This window comes from Salvia hispanica, chromosome 1 (genome assembly GCF_023119035.1).
Source record: "Salvia hispanica cultivar TCC Black 2014 chromosome 1, UniMelb_Shisp_WGS_1.0, whole genome shotgun sequence".
Classification (NCBI taxonomy): domain Eukaryota; kingdom Viridiplantae; phylum Streptophyta; class Magnoliopsida; order Lamiales; family Lamiaceae; genus Salvia; species Salvia hispanica.
In genome coordinates, this window is record NC_062965.1 from 14190582 (window position 1) to 14207811 (window position 17230).

At 37.2% G+C, this 17230-nt stretch overlaps 1 protein-coding gene across 5 annotated transcripts; it reads right to left on the reverse strand.

Annotated features, from left to right (window-relative positions):
• Nucleotides 1-269: 269 nt before the first annotated feature.
• LOC125213233 (helicase protein MOM1-like) lies at nt 270-16910 on the reverse strand. 5 transcript variants are annotated; one of them, XM_048113669.1, is made up of 19 exons: nt 16638-16910; nt 15209-15290; nt 14035-14180; nt 13533-13726; nt 13262-13389; nt 12931-13188; nt 11811-11948; nt 10696-10947; nt 10345-10485; nt 9953-10264; nt 9460-9636; nt 8391-9312; nt 8068-8255; nt 6350-6454; nt 4772-6073; nt 3611-4330; nt 3306-3528; nt 2199-2753; nt 270-510 (listed from the first exon to the last, which is right to left on the reverse strand). In XM_048113669.1, exons 1-19 carry the CDS (start codon nt 16829-16831, stop codon nt 407-409), a joined length of 6141 nt encoding a protein of 2046 aa, XP_047969626.1. In that variant the 5' UTR covers nt 16832-16910; the 3' UTR covers nt 270-406. The 5 variants fall into 5 exon arrangements, with proteins under 5 accessions (XP_047969626.1, XP_047969635.1, XP_047969618.1 ...); XM_048113678.1 differs by lacking the exon at nt 270-510 and adding an exon at nt 2026-2129; XM_048113661.1 differs by lacking the exon at nt 270-510 and having other exon boundaries at nt 2026-2753.
• Nucleotides 16911-17230: the final 320 nt, after the last annotated feature.

Consider the following 17230-nt stretch of genomic DNA (forward strand, 5'->3'; position numbering starts at 1 on the left):
GTGTGGGTTTTACACATATTTTTGTTCACAGTGGTTATTATTTGTAATAATTTAGTCTCATAAATACAAGTTTAATGAAGATGCTGAAATCAATATGGGATTAATTCATGCACATTCATTAATCTCATAGCTTTGTTATTGTGACTAACTTTAATTCATTAATTTCTGAATCGGTTTAGAAAAATAAATATAACACGATTATCTACACAAAAGTAACGGAACTGTGATCAATTCTAAATCGTTGAATTCATCTATCGGTCTACCTAAGGAACCAAGAATGTGCTATCTTTCTTGGATGGGGCTTCATTCCGTCAGTTTGATAAGAAAATGTGGATGTCAATGTTCTATGTTGTCTCGTGGTCCATTTGGAATATAAGAAACAAGACCATGTTTCATGATTTCAAGCCTAATTGGGAATTCGAGAAGAAGAGGCTCGTATGGCGACTTGGTCTGTAGATACGTGGATGGTGTTGGGACTTTCCATTCTCTCCAGAACAAGTGATGGATAACCTACACAATATTAGAGGATGGTCAGAACCAAAGAGAGCACGGAAAATGAATCTCATTTTCTCAAAGAAAGTGGCACGGAGTAAAACACACACAGAGAGCTAGACTACGATGTCCACATGGGGTTAGCTTTCTTTGTCTTTAATGTCTTAGCTTGGTGTGCGTAGTGTCCCAAGTGGCTATAGTCTATTGTTTTGTTTTCTTTATTTTTGTTTTGTAACTCTCTAGTCACTTTTGGCTGGGGAGGTTTGAGTATTTTGATGCATCTGTTACACATATAAAAAAAATACTATATTATTGAATTTCGCAAAATTAAACTTTACATCACTTATACGACATAATCGAAATGCTTTAGATTCCAACAAGAACTGATAAAATTCGAAAATGATGCTATAATCTCGACTCTGTTACATTTAATCGAATAAAAAAAAACATATAAAGAATAATCTCTGAGTCTGTTCGATGGGCTGATAATGATTGATGGGCTGATTATATATGGGCTCATTTGAGCAATGGAGTGCTAAATTTGATCGGAGAATGCTACAGAGTCCAGTGTGAAATTTCTAGTATTCTATTCGATGTATTATACGGGGGAAGTCACATTTTCGGCTTACAAGTTCAGTCATTGGAATTTAATTAAATATTTGTTTTGAGGTTTGAATTTATTTTAATCAGCATCAATAATTGATTTTAGCTAACATAGCTATTGCAAAAACGACACTTAAATATGCAAGGTTATTCATTGTCAGTCCTTAGTTCTGACAGTTAGTAGTATTTGTCAACTAAATCGCACAAATACGTATAATTTGATAGTACTAAACAACTTATGAAGGCAACAAAAAATCATACCGCAATAAATACATAAGATATTTGGGTGTGCATTTAAAACCAATAATTAAAAGTAAATATGAATATATAAAGAAATTAATATTAGGACTAGGAAATATTGACAAATTTAATTGGAAGAGCCATGTCAACAAACTGATTTTAGTGAAACTTACTATTTTAGTGAGCAAATTAATATGGAAGTAAATGAAATAAGTAAAATATAAACGCAAAATTCGAAAAAACACTGATAGAAATGTATCAAATACAGAGAGATGAGGATCTAATCTTGTACTAATATAGAGTTGCAAAACCCTTCTCTTCTTCTCACATGCAGGTGGTGTAGTTCCAGCAACCACTTATAATTTCAACCGACTAGGAAGCAATACAAAACTGATTTCATTAATAAATTATTTTAAAATACAAACTGAAATAAATTATGATAATTTCAATTGGTTGGGTCATAATTTGAATCCTTACCTACCAAATCTTCAATCAATTTCTGTACTTTTAAACCTGGTTAGTTGAGCTCAGTCCCTAGCTAGAATTTTAACGAATAAAGCTCTCTTGCTCTAGTAAAAATCTAATACTACTAATATGATTTTCAGTGAAAAGCAAAAGTGATTAGGATCAAGGAGCAGGTACTACAGTTACTGAGAATAAGTCACTGAGCCACAACTTTCACAATCAAAGTGATGGCAGAAAATGATCCTCCAATTTCATATGTTACTCGTCGTCAGATAAACAAACGACATCTGGTTCAGCAGCAGATGTTTGGCTGCCGAGTACATTATTACCTAACATTTCCAAGTCAGATTGCTCCAAGGGATGAAAAGTAGAAGGGATATCAGGTACAGGGTAGTTACCATTCTGAGCCTGAGGTATATAAGGTTGACGATCTGCAACTGACACTTGTTGTGTAAACCCGGGGGGTGGACGAGGCAGGCCTCGGAACTCATCACTGTTTTGAGCAACCAAACCTGGTGAAGGCATCCGCCAAGCATTTTGTAGTGGCCCTGGTTGTGAAGGTAGCTGCACAGGCTTGGGTGATACTTGGGGTAGCCGCAGCTGAGGGGCTGGTGAACTGGTGTCAGCCGAACTGGGTGCACCTACAGTGGGTGGTCTGCATGGTTGAAGATGAGGAGCTGCAGAACGAACCCCACCTGCTGCACGGAGGCTTGCAGGAGTGATGGCACTGATGACTGGGGGTGGTCTGGGTGAATGGCTTGAAACATGCGCTGTTGCAAGTTGTATAGGATGGGTCGTAACATTACGAATGCCCACAGGGGAAGGTCTCACAGGATGTGACCGTGCTAGCTGTGGGACAGCTGGAGTTGTGGTCGGTAGAGTACGGGCAGGTTGGGAAGCTGAAAATCCAAGGGAAGGTCTGACGGAAGGCGGCAGCATGGAGCTGGGTGTACCTGCATCAAGAGCTAAGATCATTACTAACATTGACAAGCACATGCCACTACATGTAAGAGATTGATAGATGACTAAAAATGGACAGTTAACTAAACCAAACCGAGATCAGACAGGCTAGAGTAAATTCCAGAACTGACTGGGGAATTCCAAGTTTTGTTCCCGAGTCAACAAACCCAGATATCAACAAATAAAACCCCACAATGAATAAACATTCATAAACATCTAGAATTGATTCAAAAGGAAGTTTTAAGTACATGAATTTCATCTCAGGTAACACAGTTTACAAATAAGTGTGATAGTACTCGACATGATTTTTGGTGGTCTTCCCCCAAAATGCTGCAGTTTGTTTCGAAAGATAAAAATACAGACATGTTACATAAATTATCTTCTTAATAATCACTTCCTTTGCATTTCCAAGGCACTGATTTTCAATTCTTACCTTCTATTAGATTCACACCATCTAAAACAATTTCTCACTAAAAGACATTGGCTGCTGAGAAACCTGGATGCAATATTAACAAAAGAAAAGAGCTGGACTTCTGGTTTTATACCTTGCTGCATATTTGGCAGCCCAGAAGGCTTTTCCGAACACTTCAATCTGAAAGCAGCGGCCAACATTTTACTGAGAGCAACTTTCTTCTTGTTTTTGTCAATTTCATCCTTTTTCAATCTAAATTCAGCTTCGTTCTCCTTACATTTCATCTCATATTTATTACGTATTTGAGAAATCATCTCCTCTGTCTCCTTCTCGCAGTCAAATTTCAGCTTTGCAATCTGTTTAAAGTTGAGCAACCCAATAATAAAAATGAGAAAATAGTCAACACAAACAATGATCAACAAGAAATTCTAGACTGACCGTCTCCACATGATGTTTTTCCAATTGTTCAGCTTCTCTATGGATCCTCTCTATCTCAATTTGAAGTGGGTCGGGTAATGAAGATGGAGATGAGTTCCAAGAAGGATAATGAGTTGGATTCAGAAGGGACCCAGGTCCATGAAGAGTGCCGGAATCTATGTCCACTTGTGGAGTAGCCTGATTTCGTCCTGATGTGCTCACAACTTCTTGTGGAAAAGCCACATCATTATCCCTTAGAATCTGATTTTGCTGTGGTGATGTACTCAACACCTCCTGAGGTACGGCCATATCATTCTGCGGAACAGCGTGAATAGGCCTTCCTGGTAATTCGGCATTTTGTTCATTAGCAACTACACTAGAAGGACCTACATTCAGGCGATCAGAATGCAATTCCAAAATCTCTTCAGTCTGAGGAGTAGATCCAGACAAAAGAACTTCAGTTCCCTCAGGCCTTGCAGTTTGCGATGAGCTACTTTCTCGGTCATTGTGTCCAGTAGCAGGCGATTGGTTATGGCTGAGAGAGGTATCAACTGATGAAGAATGCAGCTGCCCAAAACCCACATCTACTGGAGCTTTGTTGGATGACTTGGTTGTTAAAATATTACCAGTTATAGGTGATTCCAAGTAAGGCGGCACAGGCGCCACAGAGTCAGTGGGTTCTGAAACTGCTATTTCAATCTCCAGAGAACTTCGATTTTCTTCACCTTGTGTATCTGGGTCCTGAAGTTCAGCGAGTACCAAGTATTTGTCAGATTTATTTTGTTGGATTAATACCAACTTGCAGTAGTATTAAACACATCCTTAAAAACATTGAGTTATATAGTAAATAGAAAAATAAGGGAAATGGGAACTGGGGAATAAACCACTTCCATATGAACTTGGTAGTTAACGAATCAGGCATGAGTACAGGACGTTCTAGAATCTTTCACCATGTCATGGAACAACGAAATTGGAATAAAAAGTAAATATTTTCTAATTAGATCTCACATTGAAGGAACCTTTATCTGATTACATGGGGTCAATTTAAAAAACTAAATGCATTAAAGTAGCTGTAACTGAACAAATTTGATCACCTTTAAATTTCACCTGAACGAAAGAAAAAATAGACAAACATAGGCAGATATGAATAACTAGATAGATCAGTAGAGAAACACCACATACATTCTGTGGCAACATGTCACGACATTCTTGTGAAACTGTGGTTTGCTCTGTGCACAATGATGGCTGTCCTGAACTTTGCAGACACTGGCTGGCTACCACCCCTGGTTCACTTCTCTGTCTCATCAAATTATCAGACAGAGAAGTTTTCCTTACTTCATTGGACGCCTCCTCTAATGGACAACTTAGTTCACCAGGCTGGTCGTGCCCCATAGTTTCATTAGGAACAGTCTCAGACACTAGTGGATGCTCGTCAGCAACCTGCTCCACAGGGGCAGGTTGCTTCATGGGATTAGCCTGCCTATTATTTACAGAATTCTTTGACTGATCGAGAAGCTCAGCTTCTGAATCAATGGTTACCAACTCTTTAACAGGAGTTTCGCTGCACACTGCTTCAACTGGTGTGCCTGTGGATGAAATGGAAGGAATCAAATCACTGCATTGTCTTGAAAAACTCTTATTTGGGTTGTTGTTCTCCAGATGCTGCCCACACTTATCCCCATCACCACCAACCTTGATGCATGTACTTGGCTTCGGGTTACCAGCATCATCATCTGATTGAGAACCAAGTGACTGATGACCATTAATAACCCTTAGTTCACTAGAGTAAGCTTTTACTTTGGCTAGCCAATCAGCTGCCTTTTGTCTCTCCTCATTGATAGCAGCTAAATTCTTTGCCTCTAGATTTTTCAGCTGCAAATCTTTTAGGAAATTATTTTCTATGATTTTATCCTTAAATTTATCATTCAAAAGTTTTAGTTTATCCATTCCCGCAGAGGCTTGACCATGTATAGACCGAATAAAGGCGCACTCCAATTTGTGGTCTGTCTCCAGTTTTACCCTTTTATCCTCCCAGGTTTGTTTCAACTCCTGGATTTTCTGTTGGTGTTCCTGTATAAGTTTCTTCATCCGCTTATCACATTTTTTCTTTATTTTCTTGATCTCATCATTATCTGTTTCACTAGCACCAGCTTTATCTTTCAGCCCCACTTTCAGCTGTGAATTGGCAGATTTTTCTCCAATCTCCTGTTCCGCACTTTCCTCTAAATATGATGAACAGTGTAACTCCCTCTCATTAGCATTTGATGTCCCCCTGCTGAACTCTTCTTCAGATAGTAAGCAATATCTGTTCAAGCGTGTAATGTTGTCAGAGCACTGCAAATACAACCTCTTGAGAGACCGCATCTTTGAATAAACTGAGCTGGCTTCTTCTTCAGTGCATTGATAGTCCAGAAGCTGTTTTGCCAACATGAGTGTTTCCTTCTTATCAACCTTTTGTTTTGTGATAGATGCTGCAACCCAACACTGACAGAGCAACATATAATCAAATCTATTGAGTAAGCAAAGTCATAAACTAATACAGTCTAGTTTTCTTATTCGTTTACTATTGCAAAAATGTTATTTGCTTTATTACTAGGTATGAAAAAATCCAGGTACTGTTATAGTCTTATTCCCTCAAGTATCAATCACTGGAAAAACCAGATTATTTTCAACTGCATAATCTAATAGTTTAGCCATAAGATGGATGGTATTAGGTTGTTTTACACGATAGTTAATAATATATCCAGGAAAGGAACTTACCAAAGAAATTTGAAAAGCCTGCACAATTGATGTTGGGCTGCTACTGACATGATGATTCTTGATCACATATTCCAAAAATAATTCAGCCACCTGATTGACATTGTCCTGCATTTCCATGCATGTGCACAAATAACAGGGAGTAAATACACTAAGGTGATATATATCTGAAATATACTATTTGACCTAGCTTGAACAATTATCATGAAACTTGATAACGAAATAATGGAATCTCTGGTTCCATTTTCACACTCCAGTCTATTAATGTTCTTCGATACATCACATGTGAAACTTCACATATCTATTTCTGGCCAGCTGTTCTCTACATTATTAATATTATTTCATTTTATCATTAATCATATAGGCATCCCTTCATCCCAATGCATTAGGACTCTCAAACCAGTGACTGCATGCATTGCTGGTCTAATGACTTCAATTTCAACAGAGAAGAGCATACGCACTTACTGAGGTAAATTCTTTAATGTAGAGATTCAACAGAAAATGTACAGATTTAGGTAGCAAGAAGTAATTCACTTCTGAAGGTGTAAAGATACAGTACTTATTGGATCGAGTAATAAACCAATAAAGAAAAATCGTGAAGAATCCCCAGCACAATCTCATGTTATATTATGTATACTCCCTCCGTCCCAACTAAGTTGAGTCAAAACTTTTGGGCACAGAGATTAAGAAATTGTTGAAAAGTAGGAGAGAGGAATTAAGTGGGAAAGATAAAGAGAGAGTAAAGTAGGTGATGAGATAAAGTAAGAGTGATTGGATGTTTTGTTATTTGTGAAAAAAGGAAATGAATGACTCAACTTAGTTGGGACATCCCAAAAAGGAACACGACTTAACATAGTTGAAACAGAGGGAGTAATAAATTATGTAGTAATAAGTGAGGATAGATTTCAAGTTGGTTCATGAAGGTCCCAGTACTACCCTAGAAATGGCAGAGCTAATAATCAAACATTCGTATGACACATTATTACTGCACCGACTCTCGCTCCTACTCATAAGAAACAAGATCTGTTATGCCAGTTGACAACTCCATCACACAGTTTTTCTCATTCACAAGGGAGTATAAATAGAAAGTTTATGACTCTGCTATAGGGAGCAATGTAAACAAGTCTAGTTGATTGCTTCTGTATGCTTTGAGGGTGATTTGTTTCGTTCATTCAAGTATATAGCAGTAAAAAATTTGCATCTCCTAGCTTCGCCTTGCAAAAAGATAATTCTGCATTCACCAAGTGTATGGTGATATGATACAGATCAGCCAATTCAAGTTCATTGGGTGCAGATGGGTATTGGATTGAGGATGAATCAGTAAGTTAATAGGTTGGTTAGTTATTCAATGATTTTAGTTGCTTAGATAGAATCAGACGTCATCAGGGTAGGTGCTTAGGAGTATTTAGGAGGTTATTTTCTTAACTACGAATAGGAGGGGTAGGAAAGTTGTTTCTGGACCCAGATTGGACAGGAGATATTCCTGAGAATTGAGGAAACAGATCAGCTTTTACTCTTGCTTCATCAAGCAGAAATTTTAGGCTTATAATTTTCTTTCTCACAGTTGTTTCTCTCCTGGCTAGTAAGTCGTAATAAGCCCTTTACTCTATTATATGCAAATCTAAATGGAATTAGTACCCACTTTCCGGGGCTTGCAGCCGTGCAGATAACCAAGTTAAATAGTGCACCTGAAAGACTGAAGTTTAAGTTAAGAGTTGCACCGGAAGTTTAAGATTTTGGCAGAGTGTCTTCATCTCTCTCAGCAGAACACCATGGATGCTTTGCTGGTCATCGCATGATTCGGTTCCTTCCTTCGAAGCACCACTTACAGCAACCTCAGCACACAATGAGCTCTGACCATCTCTATGGAAATTTTCAGATTGATTACAGGATTTGGTTGCAGAAGACCCTGGATCACCACAAGAAATTCTTAGTGCTTAGGGGGAGTCTGAACTACAAAATGATTGTCCAAGGGACTACAAACTTATTAATGGCACAAATGCCATTCACTAGTGAAGTGAAAATATCCTGGCTTAACCATTACCATTGTCAGATATGGTGGCTTGAGCTGTCACTGGTTCAACTTGAGAAGAGGTTGGGCCCAAACTTTCATTCACCATCTTTCTACGTTTGTTTGCCATGTTATCTTTCTCAGCTTCTGGATTGCTAGGAGATCCTTCCCAGTAATGAACTCTCTTACGATTCCGTGGACTAGGACTTTTTAAATGTTTCCACAGTGGATTTTTTCCTTCAAGCAAGTTTTTCCAAAACACATGAGGCACTTCTCTATCTTCCAACTGAACTTTTGACTCGCCGAGCATTAGATTATTTGTGCTATAGCTTCCACCATCTAATTTAGCTTCTGAGATGACGAAATTTGAGTCAATATTTTCAAATTTTTCAGAAAGTATGGCATGAAACTCCTTGGTAACTTCATCCAAAAGTGACTGTCCAAACGAAAAGTTTAATGCCAGACTAGAGTTGCTATTGGCATGATATTCGTCTAACTTTCTGAAAATATTTGTGGCACCCCAGGATAGCAGATTATTACTTGTGCTTCGACTGAAATTTTGTGGATTGTGATCAAGATTTACGTTCTGCTTTGCAAGCACTAGGGCTCTTTCTTCAATAGTGAAAGAAGAATATAACCTAAAAACTTTGACCTGCTCAGCTTTTGAATCAATTGATATCTTTCTCAGCGCCTTCAAGTCGTTTGCCGGATTCCAGTCACTATCATATATGACAACGACATCCAATGATGAAAGTTTAATGGTTGAAGAGCAAGCACGGTTTTCTAACAGAAAAACAAACTGTCCAGCTTCCTTTTTATTAAACCGGTTCACGGCAGCTTGCTTATCAAAATGGGCCATTGCAGCATCAACCCGTTCATATGCATTTAAACCGAATCTTCGGTTTACAGAATCACTCAATATATTTCCAGAAGTTAGCGGTTCTAAGACAATCGGCTGCAGTATAACAATACAAATAAATTATTATCATAACAAACCAAATGGGAAGTCCTATTGCTACCAGTAACGTAAAATGCACAAATATCCACAAGTATAAATAGGTGGAGAAGAAGCTAGCACTAAAAGGCGACTACTGCACATTACCTGAAAAAGTATTAGCACTCGTAAACCTCGCCTCTTAATCTCATTGAGCATCACATCAAGAAGTTGCAATTTGCCACTTGCTTTTATCCCAATATCCAAAATCTCATTAGCAGGAAGCTTGTCAGCAATCAAGCGCGCTTGTACAGAAGTGTCCACAAGATAAGGGTGGTGGCAGCACTACAAGAAATTAAAAGATATCAGACTAAACAATTTTTGCAGGGTAAGACGTAAATAGGTTGGCTGATTGCAGTCATCTAGACAAGTCCAATATGAACTATTAGCAGTCCCAATGAGAGGATTTTGTCAACCATAAAATAATGAAAAGCAACAATTTTCCTTTGTGAGAGAAAAATAATAATGGTCACAAAAACATGCATAAGGAGAAGCACATGATATGTCGGAACAATTTCTCCATCGTGTGTGTAAAGAGTCTCTTAAAGGAACAAGGTGAACATATGTAGTAATCAAACCAGATAAATACAACAGAACAAACCTTTCGAACCGTTAGAAGAATTTCTGGGAGGACGCCAAAAGGGTCCTTTCTTAAATAAGAGCAAAGAGCATTGGAGTGGGTAAGAAGTGTATCAGAATAATGTTCAAGCTGGAGATTTGACATCTGAACCGGGACCCAGTACTCAATGAACTTAGATACTTGAGAAGGTCGTCCATACGCAATAAAACGGGACAATCTGTCTTTCAATTTACTAAGGTTATCATTTGTCTCAGGCTTCAGGGTCCTCAGTTTGTCAAAATCACTGTCAGATTCGACCAAGGATAGGATTTTAATGTAGTCAGATGTTACATCCTGAGGCGTAGAAGAAGTACATTAGACACAATATTGTTGTACAATAAACCAAAATATCAAGACCACAAAGAAGAAGATACCTTTAGCGGACCACTAACAAGGAGAATTCTCATGTCTGTTGAGAGTATCTTAATTCGTTCATGCTCATCTGCAATCCGTGAGTGCTGGTACTCATCAAATATAATTGCTTTCCATTTTATGATTTTCAATATCTCTAAATCCTACATGATAGAGCCAAAACATGTACTGAATTACAGCATGTTTAATTAATTTGAAAACCAGATAAAAATGCTACTGACCAAATAAGGACAGATAGACTTCTACTGATTACAGAATTATTTTTATTGTGTTTTCTTTAGGAGACCTGGTTACCAATCAGACGGAGAGACACTCAAAACTATAAAGGAACTTTAGCGAAATGATATCCATACCTCTAAAAGAGCTTCCACAGATGATAGGAGTACTTGGACTATCGTTTGACCTCCTTCATCATAAAATTCTGATGCTCTAATCCTGTTCCTTGTATCACTGCTTCCACTGTAAACAACTACATCAACAGATGGTACCAGTTGTTCAAAATTAGCTTCCCATCGAGACTGTGAGTCACAGGGCGTGACAATGAGGACTGGCCAAAACGTTTCGATCATCGAATGAACTAAAAGAATAGCAGTCGTTGTTTGTTCCTGCATTCAATACATTTAATAAGAAAACTTTTGCACTTGATTACTGAAGCATCACCTCCCAACAGCAAGAGCATAAGTGCATCACTGCCATCGACAGCAGGCAGCAAGGATGGTATTTATGCACAAAAGGTAAAATACATTTCACAGAAACCATAGAAAGGAAGGAGGCAACCATCAGTCAGAAGTGAAAGCATGCCATATAGGTAGATAATGAAATGGTTGACATGCAAACACATAAAGATAGCCTAATTGGGTGTGTAACCCTCAATAAGCTTTAAAACTTTAAATTATAGAGACAATTTTTCACTTGGTAAATTCAACAGTTAAAAGATGTGCACTGTGTTTTTTCTAGAAGATGGAACAAATTGACAAGCACCTTAGAACTGGACAAACTGTTTGTTGCTAAAAGATTTGACCTGATTGGTGGTGTGAGCATAAAGATGCATTTTTGTGGTTTAACTTTCTACCGAGAATGTCTCACGAAAAAATACTGTATTGAACGTTTTTAAAAATATATAAAACAAAATTGAAATCAATGCAGACAGAGAACAATGGAATTTCCACTTACTATTTTATGCGTCAAATACCCTAATTCATTAGGAAGAGATGCATGCAAACCTACAATTGATAACCATATATGTTTTGAACATTTTTAAATATTAAATTAAACTGACAGAATATAACTTAGTATGTCAGAAATCATAAAACAAGGTAAAAAGGAATAACGCTTCCATCTGTGGCATAAAAGGCCATCATCATAGCACTCACATGTAACAACATGGAGGCAACCAAACATACATAAATTAGTCAATGAAAAAGCCTATTATTGAAATGGCTTGATTGTTGACACTAAAAAAACTCACCTGAATCTGATCATCAAAAACAACAGCATTTGGGCATTTGAACAAGAATTCACGCAGTTTATTCACATTTTTCAATATGTGTGTTTCTCCTAAGTGACCCGGAAACTCAGAATATCTGACAATTGATTCTGGGAAAGGCTGCAGTAGAAGTAAAGGAAACAAGATTAGGCATTCATCACTAATCATCTACTATAAGCAGACTAGAAACAACGTATATTATCATTGCACAATATGTTATATATGATCACCAACCGGAAATTACTGTAGATTTCATATCTAACTCATTTACCAAATTGTGGTTCCTGTATGTTATTTTCAGCTATAAATATGTCATGCAAATTTCTGTGCATAATGAAAACGACATTCAGATGCTTCAAGTCAGGTCAGAGAAATAAAGAAGGATCACAACAAAACACTAAGGGACGTTTACTTTTCAGAATTAGCCTAAATAGATCATAAAATAGTATAGGCTAATCCATTGTTTCTATAATGTATTGGAACTTTGAGATATTGCAAGCCCTATATAATTTTTATCATTAGAACTAATTTAGTTCAATTCATATCCCAATCATACATCTTATCAATCATGAAAAGAAAACGCCTCCTGAAATGTGAAGATTAGCCACCTAGCTATGAAGCACTGCAATGGGGTCTGGAATTCAGCTGTTAATTATCAACTGAGTAGCAAGCCAACTAATTATGTTACATCTTCACAATGTCCCCACATCAATGCACCCAGCAAGAGTGCGTGATGTTCACAAAAAGTTTCAGTAGTTGAAATTCTCGGGAAGTGTCTCAAACTACAATCACAATTATTAAAAACTGTCCCACCTCCAGCAATACTAAGACAGCCAGCTCATCAATTACCTTGCAATTAAAGGCTGAGTAAGTTACAGTGCTTGTACATATGCACCACTGCATATAAATTAGGGCGACGCATTTTATCATTTTACAAACAACTACTCCTTTAATATATTTTGAAAGAACTAATCAATAGCCAATATGATGAACCAAACTATAAACCAAGATATATATATATATATATGTATATATATATATATAGTATCCTAAAAGAAGACCCAGTATATGCTTGTAAATTATTCGGAGATTGTTCTCACACCTTATTAGCTTCTTTCTTAGCCCTCCCTCGACGAATCTCATAGTTCCTCCGAAGGTCCTGACCTAGGGTTGAGACTAGGAAATTGGCAGTATCCAACTCCCATGTAGCATGGTCATAATTAAGGCAACGCCATTTCACAAGCCACTCATATTCGCACGCCCAAATATCAGTAGTAGATGCTACATAAACATTATCTTGTATAGGTCTTTTCCCCAATAAACGATGTGGCACCATCCAGTCTGCATTCCATTGGGCAACCTGCAGGTATGATACAAAAGATGGGATTAGATGTTATCATTCTGCTTAGACTTTTAAGCAAAAAGTGAATTACCTGATCCTTTTCAAGAAAGTTGGATACAAGGCAGGGGTTTTCAAGAAGCAGTTGTTTCTCTGGAACCCAGTGGTTGTGAACATGAGCAAGCCCACGGTATTTAACAAGAAACTGTTTCTGCTGAACTCCTAAATCCAGCATCAAGCATTACAAGTCAAAACCATAAAATAGCTAGAAATGATACTAGATGAGTTGACAGCATGTGATATCATATATTGATTGAGTCTAATATTTATATTCTCAATGTTATATATTGATGGACATGTCAAACCTTTAACATTTGGAACCTCCAGTTCTCTGACGTCCCAAACTGACTCAATTCCATCCGACACGGAGTGTACACCAAATAAAAGCTTTCTCTTTACACACTGGGGGCAGTGCCAAATACCAGGCGGAACATCAGTAAGAGGGGGATCTAGGCAATAAAGATGGTAGCAATTCATGCAACTTTTCCCCTCACAACACCTGCAAATGCATATTTATCAAACCACATTAGCAGGTGGATGTTAACAAAAGGTAAAACAAAGAAAAAAAATGAACAAAACAAATTACACACAAAAAAAACACAAAAACAAACAAAAAGGTCCATGAGTTCTTGTCACTGCATGTCCATACAAATAGGAGAAGTCCTGTTGACAGAAAGCTACTGTCAATTGCAAACTAATTAGTGCCTTGGAAAGTGAAAACAACTGAAGTAGTGAAGTATAAGGATGCAATTTCAATATCAGAAGCATATTATTATGAGAGAGCCAGACAACAAATGTTTTACCCACAGGAGATCTCCATCTTTGCTGCACAAGCTACACAGTTTTTTGGCACCATCGGTATGAGAATCTGCATGCCTCTTGGTCAATGGTTGTCCACAAGCAAATTCCACTGTAGATTCCAAGGTCACAGCAGCTCCACGATCACTTCTGGCCTAATGTCCATAGCATTTCAAGAAAATATCATATCAAAATCACTAACATCAGAAATCTATAACTGAGATAACTCAATGCCTTCTTTTCTCAAGTATTCAGGCAACCAGAACTCATATAGAAGATTACTGTCACTAGGAATGCACAATGCAGCCACTGAGCTGCTGAGAAATGGACTAACTAACATGGTGAATTAGAGAAGTCAAGTCTGACTTCTTACCAGATTTTTTTCGTTTACAAATTCAAAAGATATTGTTGATAGTTCCAGTGTAAAGAAAATTAGACTTCCTTTTGATGCATTAGACACTTCAACATGACAAGAAACCACCAATTCCAGTAAATTATCAACTAAAAGAGGCTATTTATCTACTTCATTGATGTAGGATTTATTTTTTTATGGGATGTAAAAGCTCATTCGCAAAATGCCAACAGCCTGACCGTCATGCATAGAATCCATAGAACAAAAAGGCAATAATTCAGACCAGTTTCTATGATTCATTTAACATTCCCCTGATTAAAAAGTGTGCCCAAAAGATCTAAGACTCCTCAGATGACATTTAAAATCAAGATCACTTATGTTATAAAGACTTCCTAACATTCATGTATATTTAATTCACCAAAAAAATTTATTTGGGAATTACAACAGGACATTAATTTACATGAACTGAGAAAAAGCTTTTCCTATGACTTGAGTCAATATTCATTAAAAAACTCTAAGAGCTGTAATACAATATTTCAAGTACACCTCGACTGAGTTCAGCACAATCACACACTTCAGTGGCATACAGTAATTGTGGTGAAGTACATTTCCATGCTTTGTTATACTTGCATTTGCATCAAACGGAACAGATCTATAAAGGAACACTATTTTAGCACAACCAGAATGTATGCAGACTCTTGCTCTGGCTATGAAGTTAAAATGTTACAGTAAATTTAAAGAAATCTCATGATAGAAAACAAATAGTGAACCCAAGAAGATCTTTTTTAATTTTTTCTGGGTGGTATCCTGCATTTTACACAAAGGACTAACCTTGCAAGTAGCAATGCCCACCAGATCATCACTCCCAGGGCTGCACGAGCAAAGTTCCTGTTCTGGAGAATCATAGCGCACCCTACACAAGAAGTCATGAATATTTTATCTCAGTAAAGGACATCTTATGTCAACTTCTTATCTTCACTTATTTTGTGTTTGGAGGAGAGGATAATTGCACAAATAAGACCACCTCTCATCCATCTGGTAGACTGGTACATAAGTTGTGCAGACACCTAAATACTAGAACGAAACAATCCTGAATTTAGTTAAAAGGCAGAACTCCTTATACAAGACTTGAAAACTATGGTCATTTCCTTTTTTGTCTTTCCTACCATCAATTTATAAACCCTACCATCAATTTATAAACCAATGGACCTCTATAACCAACATAGGACCAACACCATTAACCTTGAAATTGGTAGAATGATAGAATCCAAATCAAACATAACGTGACTGATGAGGCATAGAGTGTGATGAACCAATTACTGGTGCTCCTTGAGTTTCCAAATAGGTCCGCACAAAATTGGAAATGCAACCTAGATGATGAGAAACAGCATGCTATGTTTTAACTTAAGAAATACTCCATCCATCCCAACTAAGTTGAGCCGTATTCCTATTTGGGATGTCCCAACTAAGTTGAGTCATTTCCTTTTTTGACAAAAACAAAACATCCCATCCCTCTTACTTTATTTCATCATCTACTTTACTCTCTCTTTATCTTTTCTACTTTACTCATCTCTCTAACTTTTCAATACAATTTCTTAATCTTCATGGCCAAAAGTTTTGACTCAACTTAGTTGGGACGAGGGAGTAATTAGTTTTACGATTATTTTTAGCATTGTTGTTTCAAATTATTTCCTATATGAGGAGAAACTGCATGCTATGTTTGAACTTAAGACTTCCCAGAAATCTAGGTGGAATATTCCAGTAAGCCATCAACCACAAATCTAGGGCAAACAATAGAAGGATAGGGATACAATAATTGTGCAATGATAATGGATTCTCACAACTCATGGATATTAGAATTTAGAAGACTCTAAATATTAACCCAGGTGAATACTTCTTCACCAGACTATGCGTAAAAGCCTCTTTCACTTAGGCACACATCCCTCACCAGCACATTATCTTGTGTAGAACATCATAAGTCCTAATTTACAATCATGATATTTTCATTTTTTAATAACATTTCCTCACACCTCATTCCCGTCCATCTATGATGAACCTATGAAAATCACATAAACAATGGTAATAATGAATGATTGGAAAGACAACCACTTTAACTGGTGCCCATTTAATGCAACATTCTATAGAATGTTACCGAAAAAATCTTTTACTACGGTCATAATGTGCCACCCGTGAGCAGTAAACTCTTAGAGATGAAAATTAGGTTGTCGGGCATAAACATGAGTAAAAAGTTGAGTTGCACCTTTTGCTTTTAAAGCATCGAAGACAGGTTCCCTCTAGATTGAAATTTCTACACACTAGAGATGCTGATGCAGCATGCACAGTGATGCCATTTTCAACATCTGCTTCATAGTCTCTTAAAGCTGAATCTGGAAGAGCTCCTTCAGAAACTTCATTAGTACTTCCATCATCTCCAACATCCTCGGTATCTTCCATTGGCTGAAAGCTAATACTTTTGCTGCTATTATCACTGCAAACGTCAACTGACTTCTCTGATATTTCCAGATCATCACCACAATCTACAAACATTTAGATGAAAATGATCAAATAGGGCATGATTCAAAATATTAAGAATAGTGTTTTTATCATCCAAAACTCAATAGTATCTTGTAGCCATTTCTCAAAGTTAAAAACCACAAGAACTTCATCAACCCAAAAACATAAACAGGAACAAAAAGAGGCAAGAAAAAAAATGTTTATTCAAATTTATCTAGTTATGCGATCGGTAAGAATAAATAAGAATATGCAATTGCATAGAGATTTTAGTAGTAGTGTTTATAGCTAGTATGTTATCCCTTTTTGGATTGTCATCCCTTTGTGTAAGAATCATATCGA

Bases quoted from the DNA above. Each gene is read 5' to 3' on its own strand.
- LOC125213233 (XM_048113661.1), bottom strand. From the start codon at position 16,831: ATGGAAGATACCGAGGATGTTGGAGATGATGGAAGTACTAATGAAGTT. The intron at 9,637-9,952 runs GTTTGTTCTGTT...AATTTCTTGTAG, and splicing joins TTCTTCTAACGGTTCGAAAG to TGCTGCCACCACCCTTATCT. The intron at 6,074-6,349 runs GTAAGTTCCTTT...TTGCTCTGTCAG, and splicing joins AGGCTTTTCAAATTTCTTTG to TGTTGGGTTGCAGCATCTAT.